We start from the raw sequence: 21314 nt of genomic DNA on the forward strand, positions 1-21314 counted from the left end.
CCCCCAACTAGGCTGACAGAAAATTATCATCACAGAGGAAAGTACAGTGGAATCCTGTTATAACGAGGGGGGGGGAGCCCCGGTGCAAAAAGTCCGTTATAGCAGGATTCTCGCTATAAGGGATCCAGTAATAAATTCAACGGAAACTGTAAAGTAGGCCTAATCTATGAGTTTGATATTCTGTTCATTTCCTTTTACCATCTCCCCTGGTGATGATTTTGTTTCAACATGACCTCTAGGTCTTACTTGATAAAAAATCGAATCAGTTTACTTTCTCTAGCGCTAGCGATGTTGACTGGCAGCTCTGTGTTGGCGATCAGAAAGAAAGGGCTCTGGTCTAACTCGCCCGCTGTGTTTCCCCCACCCCACCACACCCTGTGGTACATTCCGTCTGCTAGCGCACATCACACATTCGCTCCATCCATCACATTGCTGTGACCTCTCCATCCACTCATAGGAGAAGTGAGAGGCATGATAGGCCTTGATAATCAAAACTAGGCTTACGCTGGCCTATCACGCGATGCGTTCTGCTTGTCTGCGCAAGCCACACCCTCCCTACTCAGTCGCTCCGGCCTTCATTGTTGACACACATTGGCTCTCCCATTCTTTGTTTCGCTAGATCACCAACAAGTTTCTCAACCTGCGACCTTTTACATAGTGTATAATTGGCCTATGCCTGTGCATAGCAGCAGCAATAGTCCGCTATAACCGACTCGCATGTTTGTCTGATAGCGCTATAGCAGTATTTTATCTACAAAGGTAAAGAAGAGAAAAAAACTGGGTTTTCGAATAGTGTCTTTATAACAGACTTCTCGTTTTTTCCGGACTCGTTATTAGTGGACTCCACTGTATATCTAACACAAGTTCAAGCGCATTCAAGTTTTCAATGCATATCAGTTACCCACTAAAAGAGGGGGAAAAAAAAGAAAGAAAGAAAGAAATCTGAAAAAACAAGCAACACGACACAGCTGCAGCACTCAATAAAACTTATGATTTATCATATTATCCATTGGTACACCTGTTCGTGTAATTTGATCTCTTTCCCATTCCTCTGGAAATAATTATTTGAATAAAATAGTACTAAAACATGCAGAGCTAGGGAACCTGACAGCACAGGACTGTATTTAACGCTATGCTCCTCTGTGCCTGAACAGTTGTGCGCATTGTATCATATCCCCCCCTCCCCCTCCAAAAAGATGAATATTTAGAAAATTTGAAACAGATTTATGCAATCCCCCTGCCCCCCCCCCCCCCAACAACAAAAAACAACAACAAACAAAAAAAACCCCACAACCTTATTCCTTGCTACAAACATTTCACAAACAAGCAATCTTTTCACCAACTGCCGTGAGTGTACCTTGTATCAGGAGGAGGAGAGGATCGTTTACTGGGCACCAAAGTATTCTTTGGAGAGGCACCATCAACACTTGTGGATTCTTTATTCCCTGACAAAGATGGCGTTCTCATCGACTTCATTCTTTGCAGAAGCTCCTCACACTGAGAGTGAAAATCCTCCTGTATTGGAATAAAAGGAAAAGGGTGAACAGCTCATCTCTCAACAAATGATTTTGCATGAAATTTGGTACACCAGAGCGCTTTTAAAATTTTCTTATTCTCATTTCGTAGAGGGTTTTTCCCCGTTAGTTTAAGTAGAGTTTTTACAGTGCTAACAACTGCATAAAGTCATATGACCGCCAAGAGGTGGATGTCAACAGAGAAGTCCATACAAGGAATCAGGCTTACTCTGCTCACCTCTCTAGCTTCAACAGCACAAAGTTCGCTTCGACTATTAAGGCACGCGGGAAATAGCGGGTCAAAAGAGAGTGATAAACATACGAAAGAAGTAGAGGAAAATGACGATAGTAAGGATTAGGAAAGAAAAAGCAGCAGTTCCCTGCTGCGGTTCAAGCACAGTTATGAGCATGACCTTGACGGATCAGCCCATTGACAATTCTTCTCTGCAAAAGAACATGTAAATGTCCCCATTTTGGGATTTCATAGAGTGCAGTCAAAATTGAACCTGCTCAATCAAGAATGAACACAGCTGGAACCTCAGACAGTGAATAAAAATAAAACGTACACACAGGGACAAAAGAATAAGTGCATCAAAAACAAGGAGAACAAAATAGAAAACAGTATGGAAAGGGAAAGCAGTTTAGTGAGTTTTATTAACAGTTTTACAACACTTGCAACAAAATAAGGTCATACATGTGCTGAAGATTGTAGGTGTTATAGAAGAGAGTAAAAAACACAAAAAAGGAGGCGATATTTTAGAAGGGCGATAGATATTTGATGGGAAAGAAGGAGCAAACCACACAAGAGCACCTGCCAACCACCCAAGTGGAAGGACCAAAACTACTGACTTTCACAAGAGGAAATTCCTATGTTGTGTGACAAAGTATCACAAAGTTCACTTTGCATGAGAATTAAAGCCAATTAAGCACATCCAACTATTTAGATTTTTGCAATATATGATTTTTTTTTTCTTTGTTTTATCAACTTCAGAAAAATCTACAGTCTTCCTTGTACTAATCTTGTGGAAGCAACACAGGTAGTTCTGCTACAAAAATAAAAAAATATTAAAAAACCCAGCAAGGAACAGAGGAAGATTCTACAAATAGGCCTGCAACACCTACAATAATATTTAAACTAATAAACCCACAACACATACCACAGCTGAATCCTCTTTCTCTTGAGCCAATTCTTGATCAGTGAAGGCATCCTGACTCTCGCAACTCGTGGCTGTATCCATGCGTTTGCCTCTGGACTTTTGTCTTCTGGAAAAGTTGTCTTCTGACTTGTCCACCTTCGCTTGAGAATTCAGCTGAATCTGATCTTTGGCCACAACAATGGCCTCTTGTTCTTTGAGACGTAAAGGCTTTGACTTCTTTCGGGCTCCCTCTTTGTTAGAAGCAACCATTTCTTTCTGGGGCTCTTCAGGGCGAGAAATACCATCTGGACTATCCAAGTGTTTGCCAAAGGCCGTATTGGGTGCCTCACCCTGACCAACTTCATTGAGTGTCTGTACTTTGCGGGGTTCCTTACTTACTATTTTCTTATGACTTTTTTCCATCAACTTGATTTTCGGGGAACTAGTTCCTGGGACAACACGCAGGGGACTCTTATCATGTCGCAAACGTGTGGAATCTGAAAATTCAGTCAGCAAAACTGGTTGTTTCTTCTTAGACAGCTTGTCACTGGTAAAACGCTCATCCTCTGTCACACTTTCCTCTTTTCTTTGCAGCTGGGGCAATGGCGACTGGCGTGGCGATATGCTGTGAACTATATCTGAAGCTATTAAATCCTTAGTTGTGACCAGTGTAATATTAGATGAATCTCTTTCATCATTATTTGTGTTCTTCAAGGTTTCTTTCCGTTCAATTTTATTTTGAGAACGACCTCTGCTCTTGGCTCTAGATTTTCTCTTTTGAGGACTGGGGCTCACAGATTTTAATGGCTCCTGAAAAGTGGTTCCTTTCCCAAGAACGTTTCCCCCAGAGCAAGGGGACATTTCTGCAGTGTTTTTTTCAGAACTGGGTTCGCTCTTCTCTTCAACCTTCTTCTGAGAACGACTTCTACTCTTGGCTCTAGTATTTTTCCTTTGAGGGCTAGGACTATCACATTTTAGAGCTTCATACGTGATTCCCTCATCAAGAACTCCTCTCTTTGGAGAATTGACTTCTTTTGTAGTATTTTCAGAGCTGCGACCGGTTTCTTCATTGTTTTGGAAACTGTATATTTTCCTTCTACTACTGCGAGAGCGCACTGTGACTTTGGCAGTTGAGGGGTTCTTCTCTTCACCCTCAGAGACTGGACTGTGAGCTGTCTTGCTGTGTGAGCGACCTCTGCTTTTACCTCTGGTCCTTTGCCTTTGCGGACTTGGGCTATTGCATTTCAGAGGTTCCACATAAGAAATTCCTTCACCTAGTAATTTTTTCCCACTTTTCTTACAAGACTTGAGCATTTCTTTGGAAGCATTCTCAGCTCCAACAGATGACACTTGGTCCACTTCAGATAGTTTCCTGCTTTGATACCTAGAATTTTCTATCATTTCGATAGTATCGTTATTATCCTTGCCATCAGAGTCAGAGCTTTTAGGCACTTTGCCACGAGATCGACCTCTGCTTTTTCTTCCAGAAATACCTCGCCGTTCAACAGGACTGCATTTTAAAGGTTCTTCATAAGAAATTCCTTCCCCAATCATTCCACTCCTTTCACATTTTCCCAATTCCTGCCCATCATTTTCAGATACTTTTGTCGAAGATAAATCTAAATGATTTATTTCAGCAGTCTCTGGAACCCTGCTTTCAGTGTTCACAACTGACAAGGCTTCTTTGCTGTCGTCTTCTGGCTCCGATGACATATTGCGCCTACTCCGTGACCGACCCCTGCTCTTTGTCGACACCCCTCTCTTTTGGGGACTGGGGCTTCTTTTTCCAAGATCAGAAGAAGCTTCACCCCTAGCCTGGGACTTCTTTCTTTCCTTCTCTCGGACACATGCAGCCTTCTCTGCTGTCTCATCATCACCTAACGCATTAAGATTTGAGCTGTCACGTGTCTGAGATTTTTTTCTGCTTCTGCGAGACCTAGTGGGTTTCCCAAATCCATCGTCTTTAGATTTTGAGGAAGCAGAGCAATCTTTCAAGGCTTCTGAGTAACTTTCACCTTCATCAAGAAGAGATGTTCTATTTTCAAATGTTTGGATATCAGCTTTTTGCGCACGCCTGCTCCTGCTCAAGGGGACCAATGGAGACAAATTCGAATCATCTGCAGATATGTTGTAAACTGAAAATTCTTTAGTTTTTTCAGCATTGATTCTAGGTGTTTTGTCATGAAAATCAAATATTGACTTCGGCTCTTCTTGGGGCAAGTTGTCAATCATTTCTGCAATTTGCTTTTTTGATTTGGATCTTGCCCTAGGAATATTGACAGGAATGTTTTTGCGAGTACCATCTTCTTCCTTTCTTGCCGCCGCAAAGACAAACTTCCCAGGTTTACCATATCGTAACGTAACAGCACCAGGCACTTTTTCCTCACAAGCACTTTCTCCACTACTTCCCGAGAGAGATGTATCAGTATTTTTACCTCGGCTTCTAGCACCGCCAAGAGTGCTTCTTGAGGTCTCCTCAGTGTTAGCGTCACACGAAGATGTCGCCTCTGTTTTTGTAGACTCTTCCATCTGGTTTAACATTTCACTGTCAATTCCAATAGTGAGTTCCATGTCAGCAAGAGCATGGATTGTAGGCTCTTCGCACTCAAAGGGTCCATATGTTGGAGCATGCGTCTCCACTACTTGCGGTTTGGTTTGTTTCAAAGTTTCAAATTTGTGCATAATTTCTTTGTGAGAATTAATTAAGTCAAATTCATTTGCTATATAGAGGTCCTGTTTCTTTGACACTGGAGCAATGGTGCTCTTTTTAACTGTTGTATTCACGTCTTTCAAAGCCACCCTTCCTTGCTTTTGCATCTTTTGGCTCGATGTTTTGTTTTTACTCTCAGTTCGCTCTCGACTTCGACTTCTGCTTTGCCTTTTAGAAACAATGGCACTCTCTTCTTCGGGCACATGCTTATCTTCTCTTCCAAAATCTTTATCATTCTTGAGACTTTCGGATGGGCTGTTATATATATCAATTTCAGAACTTGGTACCAAATCAAAAGGGGCAGTCGTATCTGTTATTCCTCCCACTTCGCCACTTGGATTTACAATGAAAGTTTCCCTTCTGACTGGTTTTTTGGTTTTCAAATGGAGAGTAGGATCAGGGACATCTTGATTGACACCACTTCCATCAAGGCTAGAGGTCTTGGGAACACGCACAGGTAACTTTGAGTAGTTACCCAACTGAACTGTCTTCACAGGACCAGAGAGTGTTGGGGATGTTGGATCATTCTCCTCCACTGAAATCAACATAAAATACATTAAAGATTAAATGAACTTCAATTACAAGAATGAGACAAAGCACTGTCAAAAGAAATGATAAAACTGCTACACAGAAGAGACCATTGAAATGAATGCAGTCACAATGAGAATCGAATATGCATTCTAATTAATGTGCCCATCCAATTTGTAAAAAAGAAACCCCTGAAAGGTGTTGCAAAATAGAAAAATGGGCAGACAGCAGTGAAGGGTAATTGGATTAGTATTCAAGACAAAAATTCAAAGCTGCTCTGCCAACTTCTCAAAACCACCCACCCCCCTCCCCCAAATACTGACGCGATGGGTAAAGATGGTGGGCATTAGCTTGAAGTCTCCCTCCAAAAATTCACATACACATTTCTACATTCCATAAAAATTCGAGCTATTCAAAGCCACAGAATTGGACTTTTAAGTGATATTAAAGTCTTTCATTCAAAGCAGATAATAAAGAAGAGAAAAGGTGAGGAATACGACTCTCATTAACTTATGGGCTTCATTCTCATGAATAATTGGAAATCCAGTCAAGAAAGTTCATAATGTGTGAGGTATCGTGGTGAAATCAGGCGCTCTTCAAAATAATGAAATCGAAGAAACAGACATTTTTCCTCCATCTTAGGAATTTTTAAAATCATTTTTATGTTTTTTGGCTCAACACCTTTCATGTCCACATAAAACACATTTGCGTATGAATTTTACTGGAAAACCGTTGAGTAAAGGCATAAAATATGCATTTTTTCAGTTTTCGAAGACTCTCAAGCTATTGAAGTTACCAAAGTTTGGTGGCCAATTTCTCGCTAATTTTACAACCGAAAGCAGGCAACCTCTCCTGCTTCAATCCCAAATATCTCGATTCTATTCAAGACAAACGGGTATTTTTTCCATTGAAAGCAAGGTAAATGAATAAGCTTTCAGATGACACTAATAATTCCACATGGCCAAAAATTGACAAGAGCCTGATTCCACTGAGTCGTGACACATATTATTACAGCATTGGCAATTCCGTACGGAGGAGTAATAGAACACAAAGAATACATGCATTTTCCAATACAAAAGGGGAAAAAAAAAAAGACAAAAAAAAGACACCCAGACAATGTTAAAAATATGTTCATTTTACATAGCTATGATTATAATTGATAATTAGACCAAAATTAGTTCTCTTGTAAACAACAAGGGTGAGGGTAAAAAAAAAAGTAAATGAATTTTAAGATTACAAACCCCCCCCCCAAAAAAAAAACAACTCCTGCATTTAACATTGCTAGCTTTGCCTGCAAAAACTAGCAATTTTTCTCTACTGTAGTAACACTTAACGAAATAGAAACTCAGACATAAACCTAAATTCTAAACTTGACGCATGCATCATGGTGAAATCAGGTGCTCGTCGTCAAAACAGTGAAATAGAAAAAAAAATCAGCATTTTCCCCCCGCTTGTTTAAAGCACATTTCTCTGTGGATTTTACTGGAAAAACAATTAAAGATACAAATACTTTTAATTTTGCAGTTTCCAGGGACTCTCAAGCACAGGAAGTCACCCAACAATAGTGGCCATTTTCTCACAAATTTATCTCTGAATCTTTCAATCTCAACCTCTATTCAAGATAGACAGGTATTTTTTATCATCAAAAGCAAGACAAATGAACAAGCCTTAAATTAATGGTACCTATATCTCCATGTGCCCAAAAATTGACAGTCGCCTGATTCCACAGCATCATGACTCATTGCTATAAGAATATGCAGACTAAACTCTGTGCAGAAGAAAGTGCATCAAGCCAGTTCAACTGAAAACTGACTGAAAAGGGAAAGCATCAGCTGCAACCACACAAAAAAGAAACTGCTTGCTTACATGACGGTAGATCACCACTGCTAACATTTGCTCTGCGGTTGGGAGAAGACAGAGCGGACTGTTCCATGATCATAGTCATCTCGTTTACTCCCAGAGTTTGCTGTGAGGCTGCTTCCACACCACTGAACATGGTGGAGTATAGAGGGGCTCCCCCAAATGGCTTACTGAAAAAATGTAGACCCCAGGACATGCTCAGTCACATTAACAAACATACCATGTGAAAATAAGTATTAAAACTAAGAGGCACGAGTATGGAAATTATTTCATCTAAAATCTGAAGGAAAAAAAAAAACGTCATCGTCTGTGTGTTCTAACTGTGGAAAGTTAGTTCTGAAGATGAGTTACAAGTGTCCCTAGAGCCACAACATAAATAATCAGACACAGACAATGGCCATTTTGATGGGGGGGGGGGAGTGGATTCAGGATAGCCTTCATTTCAACTCACAAACTTCCTCCATGTCAAGGTCTTCATCTCTATACATATCACACTACTACACTGACTACTCACATGGACTGTCTTTAAAAGTATTAGTTTCTTTCTCGTTAAATAATAAGTTAATTTGAAGTGTGTGCAAGGATAGCCAGGTACATGAATAACAAAATTAAAATTGCAGTAAGTACTTTTTCCGATAAAGATTATAATGTCTTGATGGGTCAATTCTCCTTCCAAGTGTGCATCAATTTTAAGGCCAATCCTTCGGAGACAACTACAGACTCGGTATTTCTTAGAGCATGAAGATGACAATGAACAGAATGAGACTCCTTTTAATTTCTATCCCTAATTTCCCCCCCCCCTCTCTCTCTCACACACATACTCTCTCTCATTCTCCCCCCCCCCCTCTCTCACACCCCCCCCCCCCCCCCCAGATTCTGTTGTATTGTGAAATAAAACAGTTTAAATTGCCCCGAAACTGCTTTGACTAAAAAAATGGCAAAAGTAGCTTTCATACTCACACTCACATACAAAACAATTCTAAAAATAGAATAAAACCTCAAAATTTCATGGCTGAGAAGTCAAAAGACGATCGTTCATCTAAAAAGTAAAGCAAACATAATTTTTTAGGGCTGATCTACAATTCTAAAAGAAATACATCGTTCTGGACATTCCTTACCTAAACTGACCCTCTGGGGCAGCTTTTGGCTCTGGTGAGTAATGTGAGGTCTCGCAATTAAGGTGCTCATCAGAAGTTGAAGTGGAATTGCTCATGGAGCAAATTTCTGACAAGTCCAACAGATTTTCAAGAAAACTGTCAACGTTGGACTTCATCTGTCTGAGCTTCGTCTTGACTTGAGAACAGAGGAGCTGAAAGAAGTAAACAAATTTTTTTTAAAAATACAGTCAAACCTGTGTAAGACGGCCACCCATTGTCAAGGAGAAAAGTGGCCGTATAAGACAGGTGGCCGTCTAAGGCAGGACTGTTCAAGATAAAGAAAACAAACCATTCCCATCTGAGGCCCCAATCGGAAGTAGCCCCATTATGTTGTCTTTGTTGGTGGTTTGTAATTTTTATTTTGTCGCTGATTTTTGCACAAGGGAGACAATAAAACTAAATGTATCAGACAAGGAAGACAGAGTGCCATGTTAGAACTAACACATGGGTTGCCACCACTTGGAGAACGAGCGACGCTTCTGTAACAAGTTCAAGTTGACGTCCTTTGTTACAGATTGGGTAAACAGTGACCACTCATCTCACGATTTGTGTATGAGTTCTGGGCGGGGCTTATGGGTTATGAGGGAACACACACTTACCTCACTAGCAGCTGAAAATTGGCAGCTATTGGTCAACAGTGGGAGGGGCCTACGCAACATGATCGGTTGGAGTGACTACCAAACAACAACGACAGGCGATTGAATTATGACGGCTCGCCCACAACGCTAGGGGCCAATGCTCAATTTATGACAAAACGTAATGAAGTCACTAAGGTGGCCGTCTAAGACAGGTATATTGCTTAGTATGATAGGGGTTGTGTGTTAAATTATGGTGGCCGCGGCCGCTTTGGACAGGTGCCCGTTTTACACAGATAAATTATATAGAAAAAACGCAAGAGGGGAAATGGAAAGTGACCGTTTGTACAGGTGGCCGTCTTATAGAGGTGGCCGTCAGGGCAGGTTCAACAGTAATCAGTTTCAAGCATGTTATTTAGTAAAATTGATATACCAAAAAACTTCAGCAATGTAGTTTATATTTTTCTATGCTTTCCTTGCAGCAGTCTATAAACTTTTCATTCAACAACATGAAATCGAAGAAGGCAATTAATTGTATTAATTTATCAAGAAGCAAGAAAAGTGAAAATTACAGGGGATAGGGGGCACATGAACAATCATAATCAAAATGAAAGCAAATGATTATTTGAATGACACTCCACTGTTAAATATTTCAAAACTGCATCTTGAGCAGAAACTGTTACAATGAACAAGACCCTGCCACCTCCCTCCCTTCCAAAAAAAAATATAATGATAAATACTTCTTAAATAATTTTTCAGTAATAAGCAGTATAGGCCAAAGAAGAATGTTGCATAACGTTACATACCCCATTTCTTTTGTCGACTTCTTCTTCAATGTAAGACGATGGATCTTCAATAAGTCTTTCCAGGGAGAGAATTTTCTCACACAGCTCATGATTCTTTTGAAGCAAACCAGTGTGGGCATCTGACATGTATCGCATTTCCATCTTCAAATTTTCAAGTTTTGTTGCGAGGGCTCTGTTGTTTGTTTTGAGGGTTCTTAAGCTTTGAGTTGCATTCACTGTAGAAAAAGAAATTTTGGCTATTAAATGAGTACAGTCAAGTATAAGAAAGCAAAGGAAATGGGGATATCTCTAAAGGCCATTTGTTCACACCTGAATAACGAATAACATTCATTAGCAACCTGTTCGTGGAAGATTCCATAAAACTTTATTCATCTGTAAGGTAGGTGTTCAATTCAATGTAAGGCATTGGCCCACATCACAAAAACATTTAAATATGCCCATTTTATAAAGTAGACTTCCATGAAAACAGCATTTATAAATAAATGACATACATTTGAATAGCATTTTTAAATTGAATTGTGCTGTTTAACAAAGTTATATACACACCTTTTCTATACATTGTATGATTGAATCACAGGACTTATTTAGGTTGGGGGGAACGAACAATTTCCTTTGATAGGCAAAGCTTGAACAATTTTTTAAAATGCGAAATTTGTCTTCAAATCTATGTTACTTACACTCTCACATAATATAGTTGAATTCAAATTAATTTCCTCTGATGAAGATTAGTATTCAATTGCAGGCTTTGAGTTTTTAACAAGGCAATGACTCTTCCATTCAAAAACCTTGAAAAAGAATTGTTACAAGAGAGAATAAATTGCACTTGCGACAGACTTTTCTTCCACTTTGTTTTGAATGCAATGATCAACGCACCTACTTTTTATTTCAAATTTTTTAAATTTTGAAAATCATTTAATAAATTACTTTTAACAGAATTTTTTTTAGTTTAAAAAAGTAGCCCTTTTTGGTACATTTTTTTGTACATGAAATATAGCAGAGGGTACGGACTGATTTCTATGGTACCGTATTTTACTCCTTTTCAAACAGAAAAAAACATAAACTACGAACTTATCAACTTTAGCAATGAAACCTGGCACCCTACCATAATTTTTTAATGAAAAGCCAAAATGCAGCCATGAGTGCATCATCATGTACATATTATATATTAATAATATTAACCACCCTGCAGTGTAAACATTGAAGAAAGCTTTCTTTTATTTCATCTTTAATCAAATCCTTTGCCTTTGACAACCCTGCATCCGCACCCTACATAAATGCAAGTTTCAAATACGCCTACGATATATATTTATAAGTGTATGGGAGTCCACAGACAGTGGCTTCTCTCACATTTACATCTGATAAGAAGTGTAGCAGTTTATTCCCATGACACAGCATCGATCGATAAGCAGAGATCTCAATCCCTGCCACAGAGGGCCCCTACTTTGAAATTACGCTAACTTTGAATAAAATTTTAACGGCTTTCCAACGAACTTTAAAGAAAATATGGACTATACAAGAAAAAAACTGTCGACTTGTATGAAGTTACATATGTAATATTATTACACATACACGAAGTGGGTGGTTGGCGGGTGCTCTGGTTTGGTCTGCTGCTTCTTCTTTCCTATAAAACGTCTATCGTCCTTATCTCCCCTTCTTCTTCTTTATGTTTGTTACTCTCTTGTAACACCTCTAATCTTCTGGCGCTCATATGACCTTATGCCTTATGCAGTTCCGAGTGCCGTAAAACCCTCTACTAAAACTACTAAAAAATACATACACGCCTCAAGTGGTTTCAAAATCTCCTCACTTTTCCCGGTGATTTAAAAACATTTTCAACTCTAAGTAGCGGTTTTGTGTAAAACTGAACCTAACAATGTATCTTTAGCTTCATCTCTCTCATGCTTGCAAAGTTTGTAGGCTTTACGTCATCTTCATATCTAAATTGAAGCTCAAAGAGGGTACCCTCCTACTCCTTGTAAACTGGAATTGGTTCTCATTTGTACTCTCTCCTCCACGCCCAGGGTCCTGTCCGTTCAGAACACAAGGCGATGATCAGGATCAGCTTTGCTACTACTAAGGTAATGGTGATATAAAATTCTTAGAACTCCAACCATATATTAATTACATATAGATCTATTAAATCAACCCAAGCTTTAACTTCAAGCTCAGCATACTTACAGCTCACGTTGATGGCACTTTTTACTTTCTTTTGATATAACAAAGACCCGTTTGGTGTGACTTTGCTTTTTCGTTTGATGATCTTTTGAAGTTTCCTCCTTGGCTGCTTTTTGGCAAGAGGAGTGTCCATCTTCTAGATGGATAGGCTTTGATTTTTTAAACTGTAGCAAAACAAAAAATGGAAAAGAATCATAATGAATGAGAGTCAACCAAACTTTGACAAAGTAAAACTAAGACAATTAAGTCATGCATTTCAAAATAATTGTAAGCAAACTAAATTAAACACAGTAGAACCTGCAATGGCAGCTACTGGTAATACCGCCACTTTTCACACACCCCACCCCCCTTGCGTTTTTTCTATTTAATTTCACCATGTGTAAAATGCAACCTGTCTACTATCTTAGACAGCCACACAAATCTCTCATATCACCTGATGTTTTGTCATAAATTATGTTTTGGTCCCTGACCTGGAGGACGAGCCGTCACAATCCATTCACCTGTCGTTATTGTCAGTCCTTCGTACTGGTCATGTTGCTTCGGCCCCTCCTACTTGTTGACCAATCGGTACAATAAATTTTCGGCTACTGTTGAGGGAAGCGTAATATCCCTCACCAGTCCAATAAACCCCACCAATAACTCATACAGTTACACAAATCTTAAGTCAGATAAGTTAGGGGTCACTGTCTACCCAGCCCAGTCTGTAACAAAGAAAAATGGATACCAACATGAATTAGCGATAGAAGCGCAACAGACAAAGAACACGGTGACCCAGCGTTTGTTTTAACATGGCACTCAGTCTTCCTCATCTAACACATTTCCTTTTATTTCATCCTTGCACAAAGTCATAAAAAAAAGCCTGTTGAAAAAACGGTGCTTTTTCAGTAGTTCCCACCCCCCTTATATGAGCCTAGATCTACATCAAGATCTATACGTTTGATGCGCGGCAAGCTAAGATATCAAACCTAACAACTGCAAAACATCAAATTATGGTAAAATCAGGGGCCCCCCCTCTGAAACCTCCGACTTTATTTTTAGGCAGAGGCTCTATTTCTCTGAACGTTCGAGAAAATTTAAATAACTTGAACTCTATTTCTGCGAACGGTTTCCTTTCTCGAGATTTGTTGTTTATAATTGTGAATGTAGTGGCCCGTATGTGTGTGTGTGTGTCTGTGAGAGTGTGTGTGTGTGTCTGTGAGTGTAGGCCTAAGGTGTGAACGGGGCGTGGAGAAATTTTTTAATTTTTACATGCAGCGCAGGATTTCATCTTTCGCTGGATGACTAAATGCAAAATAGGTTACTGCCAAGGTTGAACAGTCTTGTGTTTTCGCAGTACCTTTACTTTAGAAGGCATTGCAGTCATTATTGGGACCTCTATGCGGTGCTGCAGATCCCGGAACAAGTACAGCTCCGGGCCGAACGCCAATCAACCCCTGGATTCAGACAGGAACGGAGGCGACCGAGATTTTGTCCGGAGGCTCAGCCGAAGTGGCTGATCTGTGTCTCCTGTAAATAATGGCCGGTGACGTCGAAATCAACCCTGGACCTGATGAGATGTACCCATGCACAATATGCAACAGGAACGTGACCAATTGGGGTTACTCGATCCGATGCACCACCCGTGCCAAATGGATACACAGCAAATGCTGTGGCCTATCAATCCCAGAAATTCGACGTCTCTCCCACAACCACGCTTGGGCTTGCCCGGCCTGCTCCGTGCCGTCCCCTATCCGAATCGCCTCCCTTCTTATACCCCAACATTCCCAAAATTTGCATCGCAATGCGCCTACCGGAACACAAACACAACCACCCCAATTGTCGCGAACTCAGTCACAGCCAAGTTTTGAACTCAGAATCATTTAATGGAACGCCAACGGACTCAACACCGAGAAACGCGCCAAACTGGCAAAGTTGGCACAAGAACGTGATATTGACATTTTTATCATTCAGGAAACAAACTTTAAACCAGATTACTCCATCAAGACAAATCGAACTGTCACCTGAACCAGTCAGGATACCACAGCCAGAGGAGGAATCATAAGTCTGATAAAATCTGGCATACAACATAAAAACATTTATTACCAATCATACCAGGCCCCAAATGATAACACCACGCCGCCTCGACCAATCCAACACTCCAGTCCATATTGCGTCAGAAAGCTTGTGCATCTCGCGTTACATCATTGCCCACGCATGGGAGAAAAAGCGCGAGTGCACGACTGCGTCGGGGGAAAGGTGAAGCCACCACCGGAGAGGGACAAAGAGAGAGACCTTACCGTCAGACAGAAAAAGAGTGTTATCGCAGCTGCCTAAGATCAAGATGCAACGCGAAGAGCCCCATCCTCCAGACGTACCTCCATGTAATAGGCTCTGCTCCCAATGATTCCTGTCTGGCACAAGTCCTGACGACCTGCAGCACGCACTGTGTGAGTGCCCGCGGGGGGAAGCACATCGAGGCCCACTTATGAAGAACAACGCGAGACCGGGCCCGGATGTACTCTGGACGAGGCCACAAGAGGTTGCTGCTTGGCAGACTGCCGCCCTCCTTACGGAGGCCAGCCAGATGAAGGAAGGAAGGCATTTTCAAATAAAGTATAGAGTCCGGGAACGTTGCCACAACCACAACTGAAGTATCTGAATTTTCAGACATCTCGAGCTCTAGAAATTGAATTTGATGCAAAAAATGCTTCTTCCCAGTCCTCGCAGAATGGCAAAATGAAAGATGACGCCTAAATCTCACAAATAACCAAACATCTCGAGAACGGAAACCATTCGGAGAAATAGTCATCGTAAAAATAGCCACTGCGGTTTTTTTTACACAGCTCACTATGCAGGTGCCAGGAGATCTGCTAATCTTCAATTTTACCTTTTTCTACAACAAAGAAAGTGGGAAACATGGGGGGTGGGGGGGGCGTATCAATGAGGCGGCGGGCATCGGATCGGCAGACAAGGTGTGGGGGAAACTAAAAAATGGCGGAAAATTGGAAGCACTGAACGTTAGATCTAGAATGAAGACACTTACTTTTTTCCGGACCCGTGTCCGAATAACATTTTTTCTTATTCGGACTCGAGTCCGAATAATGACGGCCTTGGTTTTTTAACATCATTTTTAAACTTTGTTTTGGTCAATTTGATCGTCCACACCGATAGACAGTTTTCAGAAAGAGACAGAGAGAGAGAGAAGAGGGGAGGAGTAGATCTTGCGAGAACTTCCGGGCGGGTGAGAATAGCCACTTTCCTTTTTAAAATCAATTTGATCATCCACACCGATAGACAGTATTCCAAAATGAGGAAAAGCAGGTCTTGTTTCGCACCGGGTGAGAATAGCCTACGCTGGCAAGTCTCACCCGGGGTGAGAGGTAGATCTAGATTTCTAGATCTAGATATCTAGATCTAGATCGTTTTTCTATTCTCACCCCGGATGAGAATAGCCACTTCCAATAGAAATACGATCGACCTCTCACCCCAGGTGAGACTTGCTATTCTCACCCGGTGTGAAACAAGACCTGTTTTTCCTAATTTCGGAATACTTTCTATCGATGTGGATGATCAAATGGATAAAGGCAAAGAAAAGATTAAGTTATAGCACAAAAGTAAGCTAATTTGTCATAATTTGACATTTTGACTCACTTGCCCGACTTCGGTACTTTTTCAAACTTTTTGGTCTTTGCTCTTCACAGAAGACGAGAATCGGGATGGAAGAAAGCTTCAAGGAACTGCACCCTCTACAAAAAGGTATAGATATAACTATTCCTTCCGAATCAAAAACAGCGTGTTATTTAGTCTTGATCTTCATATCTAATCCTTGGTTGTTTGGATGGATTCAAACTGCACACACTGACAACAGAATTGTTGTTCCGACCGACATATTGAATCTACCGCTCGTCCAATGTTGCCAGATCGGTTTCAAGAACGATGACAAATCAACAAGGAAGCGGCACCGTTGTGCTCATTATAAGTCTACAGCCAAAAACAATAATAGACCTAGCCCATAGTGGTCTACTGAGGACAAGCTGAGAATAAAATCAATATTAATATGATTTTCTTCACGTCAATGCCGTACAAAAGCACTTACCGAAAGAAACACTTGCAGATAACCTCCGAAATAAGTTCGAGTTGTGTTCGAATATTATCCACAAATTAAAGTCAAAATGATTAAACCAACTTTTTTCCCCTGAAACACACAGGAATGACCAGCTAGTTGCACTGTGCAAGAAACTAGAGCCTTAAGGTTAGGCTAAGCCTTTGTTCAATTCTTTTCTTCCTGCAATTTTGCCATAATATAAGCCCTATTATAATCAAAAGGGTTTTTGCCAAACAGGCAGCAAAGAATTCGAATGCAAACGCTCAGCGAGACCATAGACTTGTATCCAAGATGTATATTCTGACGTATTTCCGGTTTACTCACACAGCGTATCGTCATCTCATTTAATTTGGAATGGAGGACAGGGGAGGGGGGAGGATGCTCACTTACTTGAATATATCGAGACTATAGACTTCTTTAGTGTTGTTTTTGGGCTGTTTTTTTTTTTACTTCTTTGCAGCATCCATTATCTGCATTGATGGTGTGAGTTGGCCCTGCAAACTCTGCATAGAGAGCAAAAAGCAGCGGCCATGACAGTGACTAATCTATGTGATAATTCAAGTCTATGAACTAAGCTGTTTAGTAAACTTTGGCCTGGCATTGGCCTTGCAAAGGCTTATTTTGGAACGGCCTATCCTGACCCCCGACCCTTGACATCTCAGTCTCACATGACCCTGTCCCGCCCCTGTCCACCACTTTTCCCTCTTGTCACTGACTGACTGACTGACAAGGTCCAGATTCTAGATCAGATTTACCGCGGCCTTGTGCCACGCATCTGGCGCTTGATAACTAGCCTAGGTGTAGATTAGAATTAGGGCGATCTCAATTTTTCCACTTCGCCTTCCATGACCTACTTGTAGTCTCTTTACAGCTTTGTCGGCACAGCACATGGCATTTCATATTGCAGCTGTGCCTTTGCCCCGCGATAGGCTAGTAAAAGCACCCTCTGACTGGAAAAGAGTCTAGATTCTAGAATCTAATTTAGCCTAGGCCTATTTATCGCTGCAGATTGTTCTTACAGGGTAAAGATGTCGTACCCACCTTTTCAGCTGAACGGCTCTCGGTTCGACCAGGTAGGCTGCATGTTTAATTTATTAAGGTATACTCCTTGATTTAATTAACCTGGCTAGATCTATATAAGAAGATCTAGAATCTAGATCTAACATGGAAGCCATAGATCTAGATCTAGATGAACTAATCTAGATCTAGATCTAGATCTAAATCTAGATCTAGATCTATAATATATTTTGTTTTAAAAGTTTCTATTTAATTTTGGATTTCCCTTTCTTAACTTTATAGATCTAGATCTAGATCTAGATCTCTAGATCTAGTCTATGGTCATGTATAGCAATGCTGCAATGAAATGTATCTTACGTTTTATTTTAGGTTCCATTCCAGAGTTAGAATCTGGACCAAATTTTACCTTTCCGACCGAGGCGACCGCAGCAATGTAATGTTCACCTGTTATAGAGTCTAGTGTTAACGTTATTAAACGTGATGCAACTGCAAAATGCACACACATTTTTCTGGCCTTGACTTGTTCTTGTATCTCGGTTTAAGTTAGATCTAGCATCATTTTTCAATCCAAATTGGATGATAAAAACAGATCTGTGTGATGACTGATGAGCTGGACTGTTGAAGTATCCTCAGCCTAGTTATACTTCACTTGATAATGATAGCTTACTTGTTAAGTAGCAGCTGTTCCCATGCAGCAAGAATATGGAATACAAGACTTTTAAGATATAGGCTTTTTCCACTGGTTTCAAGAATGCAGTTGTTTTTCTTCGCAAGTGGCTAACTGGTCAATAGATCGGTGGCTATTCTCTGTTGTTGGGTAGTTGCACATAGATCTATATATGTCGGTTCTCCTCAGCTTTCCATCTCCCCTGTCAGCACGGGCCATTATTGTTGCAACTGAGTTCAGTGCCAGACCAGATGCACACATTCTTGTACTTCTGGTTGTGACTGAGGGTTGTTGGCGCTTCTGTTGCTGTCACCTCTGACACAGAAATTCCTACTTCTTCCGTCACTGGAGCTTTTATTGAGTATCTAAGTGGCTGTGTGTCCACCTGTGGTGAATCGCATTCTGAAGAATGTTCTGATGAGTGTTTGTGTAAGGTCATAACGTGCCGACAGGGGAGGTGATAAGCTGTGGAGAAGCGACATGTGCAACTATAAGTATACATGACGCTGGAGAATAGCCGTTGATCTATTGACCGGCGGGATACCAGAGAATAGCCACTTGCTTCTTTTGTGGCTGTGGCTGGCAAATTTAGCCCTCTTAGACCTACCTATTGGTCATTGAAATAAAACCTGTTGTCCTGTGAGCATTAATTTCCCTACAAGCCCAAGCTTTACAACCACCCAATCTCCCCTCTTCGTCATTTCTCATGATACCCATTCACACAGACCCCCTATCCACGCACACAGTACACACACACTCACATACAGTACACACACATATACAATCACTGTCCTTCTTCATTTATTGTGCCTATACTATCTGTTTTCCTTATAGTGCCACTGGCCTTGCCTTGCCTTATTATAAGTCTTGTGTAATTAAGCTTGCATGTAGGCAGCTAGGGGGCGTGACATTATATAACTTAATGTAAAGTTTCATGGTTTGCAGTACATTGCAGGTCTTAGATAGTAGTTGTAGCGTGACAGTGTGTAATTATTGTGAGCTACTGACCTTAGTATACATGTTTTTCAAAAACCAACTCCGAATGGATCTCCTAAATTTTGAAAGGCAATTTATACATATTCAATATTGGTTACATATATATAAATTCATGAGGCAGCGTGGTGACATTAGGTGATCGTCAAAATAATGAAAGTCGAGAAACTTGCATTTTTCCAATGGGCACATTTCGGTGTGGATTCTACTGTAAAACGTTGATTAAAGGCATAAAAGATGTAAATTTTCAGTTCCCACCGACTCTCAGGCTAAGGAAATTTATAACTCGCAACTTTGGCTGCCATAATATTTTCTCTCTAATTTTACCCCTGAAACTAGGCGATCTCCCCCTCCTTCAATCGCCAATATTATATATATCTTGACTTGCATCCGAGACAAATGGATATTTTAAAAAATCACAAGCAAGGCAAAAATGGACAGCATTGAATATTATACCAATAACTCCAGATGCGCAAAAATTGACGAGCGCCTTATTCCACCGTGTCGTAACACATATATGTGTGTGTGTGTGTTTGTTAAAGAAAGTACTTTATACGAGAGACAGAAATGGCCATATTATTATAACATAAAAATTGAACTATATAATACAGCGTAACCTGCCATGACACTATTACAGCCACGTGTATACAGCCATTTTCTATTCTCCCCATCGTGTTTTTGATATATTTTCACAATGTAAAGGGGTCACATGTCCAGGTAACATACAGTCACCATATCCATATTTTATCAGCCAACAACCAAAAATACCTGTCTAAAATGGCCACACAAATCTCTCATCGCCTGACACTTTGTCATAAATCATGTAGGCCCCTGACGCTGTGGATGAGCCATCATAATTTAGTATATATGGTTATTGTTATTCCCTCCAATAAATGAACCGATCATGTTATTGAGGTTGTATAGATCCCCACAGTTTACCCAACTATTGACCAATTGGAAGCAATAAATTTTCAGTTGCGTGGGGGAAGCATATGATCCGTCACAACCTATAAGCCCTGCCCACAGCTCAAACACAAATTGTAAGTGAGATGAGCGGTTACTGTTTATACCCAGTATCTGTACATAAAAATGGACATCAACAAGAACTAATTGCGAATGAAGTGTGGCTCATTCTCCAAGTGGTGGCGAGGCAAGCGTTTGGTTTACCATGGCACTCAGTCTTCTTCGTCTGAAACATTTTGTTTTATTTTACCATTGCAGAAAATCATCAATTTTTTAAAAAAGCTTAAGAAAAACAAAAAAAAACCAAGAACACACACACCCCTGTCCCCCCTTCAAACGAATCCAATATCCGTTTTTAATTAGCCTTGCAGCAATCCTAAACCTGTGACTCCCCAGTTGAGACCACAGAAGGGAATGGTTTGATTTATTTAGGCACTTCAGTGAAATTTTCAAACTTCTCCGAGGGCACTAAAATTTGGATTATTGAAAGGAGCTTGGCTTTCTGTTTTCAGAGCTTCTTAAATTTTTGTGCTATCTTTGTTAGTTTAGAAGCAACGACCGTTTTTGTGAATCAATTTTCGCCCTGATTTGGCCAAATTTTTGCAATGCATTTTGTGCCACCGAAACTTGAAATTTTGCTTCACAATGTCATAAAATCCTTAAAAATAGTTGTATCGTGACCATTGAGGTATCATTTTGTTTGCTGTTTTATGTAGAATCAATATATAAAAATAAAAGTCAAGTACATTAAGAGTAAAATTCTATTTACAGTTTAATTACGTCATAACCGTGACGTCGGGAGTCCAATGCCTATTACCCCAAAAAAGAAACGGGCACACTTTCCATAATAATGGTCCGATTTTCAAAAGAAAAACATCACTTATTTTGTTTTAAAGAGTTCTGTAACTTGCCTTTGGGGAAAAAATGATTAAAGTTGAAAGCAGTTTCAATCTTATATGTATAACTCAAGCAGGAGGTTGGCGGGTGCTCTGGGGTGTGGTTTGTTCCTTTTTTCCCTATTAACAATCAACCGTCCATATCTCTCCTCGTTCTTTTCTGTGTATGTTACTCTCTTGTAACACCTCTAATCTTCGGGGCTTATATGACCTATTTGTGTTGCAAGTGCCGT

The 21314-nt window shown here is 40.4% G+C and overlaps 2 protein-coding genes across 2 annotated transcripts in view; one reads left to right on the forward strand and one right to left on the reverse strand.

Moving 5' to 3' along the window:
- The window catches only part of LOC101852608, a 23489-nt gene extending 6234 nt beyond the window's left edge, over positions 1-17255 (reverse strand). Inside the window, exons 1-7 of the mRNA XM_005094028.3 lie at positions 16092-17255; positions 12465-12625; positions 10287-10501; positions 8867-9057; positions 7755-7918; positions 2672-5895; positions 1358-1515 (exon numbers count right to left, since the gene is read on the reverse strand). Of these exons, the coding sequence (XP_005094085.1) occupies positions 1358-1515; positions 2672-5895; positions 7755-7918; positions 8867-9057; positions 10287-10501; positions 12465-12594 (4082 nt within the window). The 5' untranslated portion in view covers positions 12595-12625; positions 16092-17255. The remainder of the gene's footprint in view (positions 1-1357; positions 1516-2671; positions 5896-7754; positions 7919-8866; positions 9058-10286; positions 10502-12464; positions 12626-16091) is intronic.
- A 60-nt stretch (positions 17256-17315) lies between these two features.
- Positions 17316-21314, forward strand: part of LOC101857705 (sideroflexin-5) — a gene marked incomplete in the record, with an annotated part of 51269 nt that continues 47270 nt past the window's right edge. Inside the window, 1 exon segment of the mRNA XM_013080088.2 lies at positions 17316-17618. Within this exon segment, the coding sequence (XP_012935542.1) occupies positions 17574-17618 (45 nt within the window).

This window comes from Aplysia californica, unplaced genomic scaffold (assembly GCF_000002075.1).
Source record: "Aplysia californica isolate F4 #8 unplaced genomic scaffold, AplCal3.0 scaffold00074, whole genome shotgun sequence".
Lineage (NCBI taxonomy): Eukaryota > Metazoa > Mollusca > Gastropoda > Aplysiida > Aplysiidae > Aplysia > Aplysia californica.